The sequence below is a fragment of the Carex rostrata genome, chromosome 15 (assembly GCF_964058835.1).
Source record: "Carex rostrata chromosome 15, lpCarRost1.2, whole genome shotgun sequence".
In the NCBI taxonomy this organism is placed as follows: domain Eukaryota; kingdom Viridiplantae; phylum Streptophyta; class Magnoliopsida; order Poales; family Cyperaceae; genus Carex; species Carex rostrata.
This window is the reverse complement of record NC_135932.1, coordinates 1,133,829-1,142,476: the sequence shown is the minus strand read 5'-3', so window position 1 is coordinate 1,142,476 and position 8,648 is coordinate 1,133,829. Positions and strand designations below refer to the sequence as shown.

Below are 8,648 nucleotides of genomic sequence, written 5' to 3'. Positions count from 1 at the left end.
TATTTGTCATAGCATAACAATATTTTTTTATGACAATATTTCTTTTTTCTCTCTCTTATTTTTCACTCTCTGTTTCTTAATATTTTTCTTATGATTTCATTTTGAATGTTGATAAAAATGAGAGATTAACTCTATTTAAGGAACTTACTAAATCAAAGTCAGTTAGGAGAAATAGGTGGTTTCATGCATGGAGTTCACATGACTAACAATGCTACGTCTATATATATATTTTTTTTTTAAAAGGATAAGAGGAAATTTTATATTTTAAACCATATTTTTATTAATTATAAATAAGTCATAAAAATTAAATGCATAACAATTCCTAAAAAAAAATACGGGATGTTACAGATTTGAACCACTCAACACGATCTCTATATTGAAATGTACTTGGAATGTACTTGGAGACCAAATTTTATATTTTTTTAATTTTTTTTTACTATTTATTAAACTACTTTGAAAATCACTGATCCGGTGATCAACAAATTTTTACTATTTTTTTTATTTTTTACTATTCACGGTAAAAAAACCGATTTTCAAAATGACTTATAAATAGTAAAAAATTTCAAAAAATATAAAATTTAATCTCCAAACATATTTCAATATAGAAAACATGTTGAAAGGTTTGAATCGGTTATTTCAATTTTCAAAATTTTCAAAATGACTTATAAATAGTAAAAAATTCCAAAAAATGTAAAATTTAATCTCCAAACATATTTCAATATAGAAAACATGTTGAAAGGTTTGAATCGGTTATTTCAATTTTCAAAATAAAAATATAGCGTAGAGTACAAACGTATTTTACTCCATAATTCACCCAAATCAATACCCAAATCAACCTCTTTTCATGTTGGAGGAGTTATCTTGTTAATAATATCTCAGACAAAGAAAATGATTAATAGAGATCTAATTTCTACAAAAAAAAAATCATAAAAGAACTCCATAAATAGAAAATAATGCTTTTTCATATTTCCAATTTATAGAGATCTAATCTATTCACAACGGTGGTACATCGTGCTCCTGAGTTAGGGTTATAGAGCATCGCATGTTGTATCCTTACATGGCCCCAAGAAAAAAAATTAAAAGCAAAAAAATTAGAATAGTGGAGAGCTACAAAAGGCAACTTATTTTTGGAGCTATTCTCTGATTCTCCCTTTTTCCTCAGTCGGAGGAATACATAATAACTACCGCACAGTAGAGGTTGGTCCTACCCAAATTTTGTCTTTATACACACACGGTTCATCATTTAATGTAAGCCGCTTCCAGTCAACTAGCCGCGTTAAGAAGTCCATTACCTGCACGTACCAGTTGCCGATATTATTAGAATTAAAACGAAAAACACAAACATACCAAAAAGAAACAAAATGCCTATATATAACCTATATGGAGTAGAGACTAATTAATGCACACATCAGAGAAATAATAAAGGAGACTTAACACATCTAGTGTGGTCCTGAAGGGGACATGTGTTTAATTTGAATATAATCCTAACTAATATATGCATGAAGATAAAATTCATACAAGATTGAAACCAATAAGATGAAAACAGTACACACACACACCTCAGTTGGTTCTTTTAAAGAATAAGCAGCTTTTGTTTCCTTCGGGTGCTTTGAAACAAGAATTCCAATTCCTTGTCCTCTATCACGCAATACCTAAATTTATAAGCAAAAACAAGGTTTAGTTTTAATTACAACTTAATTATTGGTTGACAATTTCAACATCAATGATGCCATGAGGCCACATAAGAGAGTTATTATTATAATGTAATCATGTCTAATAAAATAGTACATAGTACTTGCTAACAAATAGTACCTTGAAAGCATCCTCATCGGTGCGGTCATCGCCTATGTATACAGGAAGAACATCTCTGCGGTCGGCAAATCCTAAGATAGAGATGGAAGGATAAAAATTAATTAAACAAGATTGTTTACTATGAGTGTTACTATAAAAACCAAGGAAGAGTATGTGGCATGATGTATTGATGTGATGGCATATTACATAAAAAATTTAATAAACTGGATATCATGTTAAATATTTTATTATGTGCAACTTACCAAGAGACTCCAATAGGAACTCCAAGGCCTTTCCTTTGTCCCATTTAATTGTAGGCCTAATCTCCAATACCTAAAAGGTAAGTAGGGTAGATAAATCAATATAACCAAGTCACATCGATGTCACACTTGATATATGCATATACATATTTATAGATATTAACTGGATAAATGATCTAAATGTGTAATACTATGTACTTTTACAACAAAAAAATATAAGAAAAAACAAAAAGACGAAATAAATACTTTTCTGCCTTGAGTTATTCTCAGCATGGGGTACTCTTTGATCACAGATTTAACTTTATCAGCCAAGTCACTCCAATACTGAAAAGGAAATAAAAAAGAAACGACACCTTTAATATTATTTCCAGTAATGGAAAACGTTGAGGAAGTTAGGTCGTTAAAATTAAAAATAATTTCTAACCTTTTCATCTACACATCTGAAATGGACTGAGGCGCAGAACTTGTTGTTTTCCACCTTGGCTCCAGGTGTCGACTTGGTCGTTTCAACCAATCTCTTAAATACCTGACAAAATACACCATTTACAAAACCACCCATGTTAGTTACTTGCTTAGTCACTGCCCTCAACATTTATTTTCAATTCTCAAAACAAAACCAACCTCTTCTATCATGGAAAGGAACTCGCTGGCGGGTTGATGGTTAGGAGCCTTATTAGCCTGGTACTGTTACACAGGCAAGAGCAGAAAACAAACTTAGATACATATATATAGAGTAATTAATTCACTAAAATAGTTTTGCTCTGTTTTTAAAATGAAAAATAAAAAATAAAAAAAGTTCGTACTTTGGATTTCTTATACTTGGGTGCTTTAGCTGGACCTCTGATATCCATGCCATGGCTACCAGCGTAGTACAGCTCAGTGAGCTTCACAAAATCATACACCTAATAAAAGAAAAACAAGAAAAAATGATAAACAAGACAGACAAATATTAAAATGGAGGAAGGAAAAAAGAAGGATTGATTTATCAGGGAAGATTTAAGTTGGTCAAAATTAAATTAAAGTGAAGCGAAATGTACCTTGTCTCTGCACCTCCCACTGACGATTGCTGTGGGGAAGTAGCTTGCCGCGTCGCGCACTGCTGCTCTCATCTGTTTTTTCACAAAACATCGGGCCCCACACGTCAGATTCTAAACTTATTTTAATTTCTCTTGGTTAAAAATTAAAGCACTGATAAGTGCTAAAATAATCAATGATCACTAACCGATTCAGACATGAAAGCAGAGTCAGGATCGTCGACAATAGGAGACAAGGTCCCGTCGTAGTCTAGAAACATCACGATTTGCTTCCCTTTTGAGGCACTCACTATTTGCTCGAACTTGCTCAGCGCCGACGGATGTTTTCTCTACACAATAACCCCAGAAAATCGGTTAATTTCCATACCTACTTTAAACAGTACCAACCAATTAATAGCTTATTGTTTTGTATACAACTCACCATCCAGACGGTGTTGACGTCATCAATGGAGGAGGCTAAGGCCTTAGCGTGTGTGGGAGAGGAGGCCTTCATCGATTCGACCCAGGCATTGACCCGGGCTCCGGACAGTTCTAGAGAGGAGAGAAAACTCTTCTTAATCGACATGGCACTGCCTCCGGCATGGGCAGCAGCACCACAGCAGCTGCGCGGAGGGAGGCAGGGATATGAGTTGGCCACGGCCGCAGCCACGACCATCCCCATTTCCTGCACTATGACGTTCTGATTCGTCATTACTCGATCGATCAGGGTTGCTACTTTGCTAGCTAGGGTTTAAGCTGGTTTAAGGATCGCTTCCTCTTTGATTGAAATTACGAAAGAGTTTATTGCGAGATTGTTTTTGGAGAGAATTAGTGAGAGAGAGAGAGAGAGAGAGTGGTGGTGGAGAGGAGAAGAGAAGGGGTCTTGGTGTGGTTTTATAGAGGTGAGCGGAGACAAACAGGAGGAGGGGATGCTACTAGAGAATCACTGGGCCTGGGCCCACCGCTGAGAGGAAGTCCTATTGGGCTCCCACGTAGACTCCTGTGGGACCTAGCTTAACCTCCCGTCACTCGTTTCGTTTGGACCTCTCTTGGACTCCCGGACATCCACCACTCCAGTGATATTGACAGGAGATATCCAGTGCTTATGAAAAACTTGTGGATGAGTCCTTGAGAAGTCTCTCTATTAGAGGAGCGACACCTAGCACATGAGAGGTGCATTCGTGCGGGCTCCACTTGGCAACCTCCGCCATATGCGATGCACGCGAGGTGGCTACCCACCGTTTCGTTGGTCGCTTTTTTATGTTTCTCACAAAGTTCAAGGAAGGATCTTCTGTGCTAATAGCTCTATGTCCCATTATGAAGCTTTAGTTGCGTACACACGGTAATACGGTATAGCAATTAATTTCTTTTTGGAAAATAAGGTATATCTATTTCTTTCTAGATAATTCTTATATAAATCAAACATACGCCTCTTCATAAATAGTCGAGACCTATCACAATCGGATTCTTCACGTCTCTTTAGTTCCACGTACTTTTCACATAAATTTATGTAAATTATCTTAGTTATAGTTTTTTTTTGTATTTAGTTAGACAAGAACCGAAAAACACCATAATTTATTGAATTTGTTTTATGGATATATTATTTTAAATATAATAAATATCAATTGTTATTTCATTCTATCGGAGCAAATAAATACTAAAATAATTTATTTAACGATAAAATCTTACCGAAGTGATCTTAATTATTCATCTTTTATTTATAAAAATTACAATTTAATAATAAATTTACATCGTATTTTTATCTATCTACATTAATCATTATTTTCATTTCAGCAAAAGAATACAACATACAAAAATCTTGTATCATTTTACTTACTACTGTGTAATTTAAAATTAATAAAATAATATTACAATACATACATTATACCAGTGTTGTAAATAACGGTATGCGCACGCCGAACGGGTAGAATACCGCTAAGCAATTAATCATTAATCAAGAATATTTGATTATAATCAGAAATAATCAAATAGTTAGAAAAATCCATAACGCTTTGATCGTCACTAACGATTAATCAACCGATTAAATAACCTAAATAGCTATTCTGAACAGCATTGCATTATACACTACAGCAGAAAAGGCTATCAGAGACCGGTTTTCCGGTCGCTTATAGTCACGTCGCCGGTCTTAGATAGTTATTCCGGTCGCAGAAAGCTTATTCCGGTTGCTGATACCCCGGTCGCTGAAAACATTGTCGCAGATACTCAATTGATGACGTCACCGGTCGCTGAATGACGTCATCCGATCGCTGATACTTTTTCTGCGACCAATTTTTTTGAGTCGCTGTTGTTTTTTGCTGACGTCACGAAGATGTATCTGCGACCACAAAACGGTCGCTAAAAGTCAAAACCCGGTCACTGATACTATTATGTCAGTTTTTTTTTTTTTTACTTTTCTGTTAGTTTTTTGGATTTTTTTTTTTTCATTTTAATTTTCTCAAAACATACACAATAGATCGATTTAATTGTAACATCAAATATCATACAAAATTACGGTTTTTATTTGAGATGCAACGGTAACAATATCAACACAACAATTCTAATCTTGCCATAGTATCAATTACAATATCCTCAAAATTCTCAAGTCATGAAATATAAAAAAACAACACATATTCCTCAAAATTCTCAATTCCAATTTTTCCAAATTAAGCTAGCCTATTTTTGTTTTGCATAATATCAAACACCCCCGTTTAACAAAAAAACACATACAACGTAATTAATAAAGTTCTAGCCCAGCTATTTATGTCCCACTCAATCATCACCTTCATTCTAAAAAAGGCCAAGAAACAAAAAATTAATACCAAAAGTATTATATGCTCATCACAAGTTCTATAAGGGATTCAATAAATCATTGAATATTCTTTACTATCTAGTGAAATTAATAATACACTTGTTATCATCTCAAAATAACTAAAAAAGATGACAAAATACATGCATCTAAAAAAAATACATACATCCTAATTTGTGAGATATACTAATCTTATATATGAGTTCTGCAAGAAAGGTGAAATTGAGAAGGCATCAGATTTTCTATGTGAAATGATGTCGAAAGGGCATGAGCCTCATGTCGTGACCTATAAAACTCTTTTAGATGGGCTGTGCAAGAATAGTGAAATTGAGAAGGCAATTAATTTTCTACACTGACATGAAAAATTGAGCCTAATGTCATGACCTATTACACTCTTATAGATGGAATATGCAAGAAAAGTCAAATTGATAAGCCTTTGAGTTTTCTACATGGCATAATTTGTAAAGGGTTTGAGCCTAATGTCATAAACCTATAACACTCTTATAAATGAGCTAATCTGTTGCTGCATGTTCATCTCAAGATTGATAAAATACAAAATATAGCACCACTATTGTAATGTATGTATTTTCATACACAAAAGCTGAAGTTTTATGCAAGAAAAAGAACAGCACAGTCAAGCAACCAAAAATATCACAAGACACCAAGACCAAAGGGAAAAACAACAAAGGTACCTTGCACCATGACAATCAAATGCACATTTCCGAAATTCCGAAATTTGTCCCATAATCAAGCTGGGTGTAGACACCCCAAATTGTGTAATCTTGACAAAAAAAAAATGCACTTGCACCAAACGCAAGTTGGAAAATCCAAGACGAATGAATAATGTTATCTCCATACACCTGCAAAATGAGGTACGCTTCACAATCAATTTTTTTGGTAATTATGATTTTTACTGCCTAGTTTCGAACTAAAGATGTGCACTATGGGTTGAACAAAATTCAGCATGACAATATTATGAAAGATACTTCGAAAAAAAATTATTGTATCCACGTTAATGATGATTATTACTGACAGTTTCCTATCCACGGTTTTAAGATAAATTCTAGTACTATGTATCACCTCGCAAAATTAAGATAAAATCTAAAAAATATATATAGGGTGAGGAAAAAACGTATTATCTCACAAAATTAAGATAACATCTAAAAAATATATTTATAGAGTGAGAAAAAAAAAACATATTATCTCGCAAAATTAAGATAAAATCTCAAAATTATGACATGAATTAGTTATTATTATGAATTGCATTGTTCAAGCCTGAACAAACGTTCGGTACACCAAAATACCAGTTCTAAGCATATACCACATTTCTTATTGTGACAGGAACAAGTATTCGACCCTCGCTTAGATAAACTATAAATATCTAAACATGTAGTACGCTATATTTTTTTTAATCTGAGATAAATATTAGCTTATGTCTTTGCATTTAGATGAAGTATAACAGCAAATAAGAATCTTATAAAAGATATTTATTTCTTATATCCTATTTTTAAGGTTAAGGTAAGGATAAGGATCAGTCAATTAATTTAGTTTTAATAGTCTTAACGAGCTGCATTTAGTAAAACGTTTTGGATGGAACTACTATGCATATTAATTGTCACGCATCCAAAAATTTTAAGCAATCATTCGCTAAAAATAAAAGATCATATCATCAACATTATTATTTTTCACCCTCATCTTTTTATGAATCAAATATAATTAATTATTGCTTCATATATAAAACTAACACCGGTTTGCATCATCATGCCATGCTTCTCTTTTAGCATATATAGCAAAAATTAGTAAGTCACAAATGCATTTTTCAAGAAGAATATATAATCAGCTCGTATCAATATTACTAACCATGTTTTATAAAATATGTGCAAACCCTTAATATTCATGCTTAGCTTTGCAAGACATTACTATTTATATCAAGCATATATTTTTCTTCTCCACATAGAAACCTTTTTAATATATAAAGAATAACCTTTTGTGTCATTTTATTCTATAATACATATACCTTCGGATGCTACGAAAATCCAGAAAAAAAAAATACATCTCATATGCTTCATAAGTTGTGAGCATGATTACACTACAAAGCCTAAGAAAAAATTAAGGAAAGGTCACCAAATGAAGTTAGTAGCAAGATGACAAGTTATGATTATAAAATGTATAGTCAAATGACTTGTGCAAGTGGCAAAACCAGCCAAGGAGCAACTTGAAACCCCTTTTCAGCTAGATTCTAGCTTCAATTTCAGCTTAATATTTGACTATTTCACATGATGTTGCCTTTAAATATTAAATAAATTAATCTTTTCTTAAAAAGGTGATATATATACTGATTCTTATGGGTGAAAAATCATGCCATCTCAAAAGAAAAATTATTTCAAAAGAGTTAGCATGCCAATTCTGGTAAAACATAAATGATCACCTAAAGTATAAAAAAATAATAATATGGTATTATCTATTTGCCTAGCTAGAAGTTGGTAAGTATTAGGGATTATTTGATGCTTAGTTATCCAAGAAACTATCAATGAATATAACTAGTAGGATACAATATATAGAAGTCATATGGTGCAATAATCGTCTGCCAATGAGGGAGTAGTAGATGTCCGTTTAATTTCAGCACATCAACTCAGAGAGTTTGTGCATTATTATGAGAATATACTATTGAACTTTGTGATAAGGCCTTGTTCTTACTTGCTACTTCAAGCTAAGAGAGCAACTCTAAACATTACAAAAAAAAGTATACATTTTATGTCTAAGAGTATGGTGAGTACC

General features: G+C 33.0%; 1 protein-coding gene across 2 annotated transcripts; it reads right to left on the bottom strand.

The window, feature by feature from the left end:
* Positions 1–942: 942 nt before the first annotated feature.
* LOC144566597 (putative trehalose-phosphate phosphatase 6) lies at positions 943–3,935 on the bottom strand. 2 transcript variants are annotated; one of them, XM_078316646.1, is made up of 11 exons: positions 3,507–3,935; positions 3,274–3,414; positions 3,089–3,160; positions 2,855–2,953; positions 2,673–2,735; positions 2,476–2,577; positions 2,298–2,375; positions 2,055–2,124; positions 1,813–1,883; positions 1,560–1,652; positions 943–1,292 (listed from the first exon to the last, which is right to left on the bottom strand). In XM_078316646.1, exons 1-11 carry the CDS (start codon positions 3,774–3,776, stop codon positions 1,182–1,184), a joined length of 1,170 nt encoding a protein of 389 aa, XP_078172772.1. In that variant the 5' UTR covers positions 3,777–3,935; the 3' UTR covers positions 943–1,181. The 2 variants fall into 2 exon arrangements, with proteins under 2 accessions (XP_078172772.1, XP_078172773.1); XM_078316647.1 differs by lacking the exon at positions 2,673–2,735 and having other exon boundaries at positions 3,507–3,931.
* Between the last annotated feature and the right edge of the window lie 4,713 nt (positions 3,936–8,648).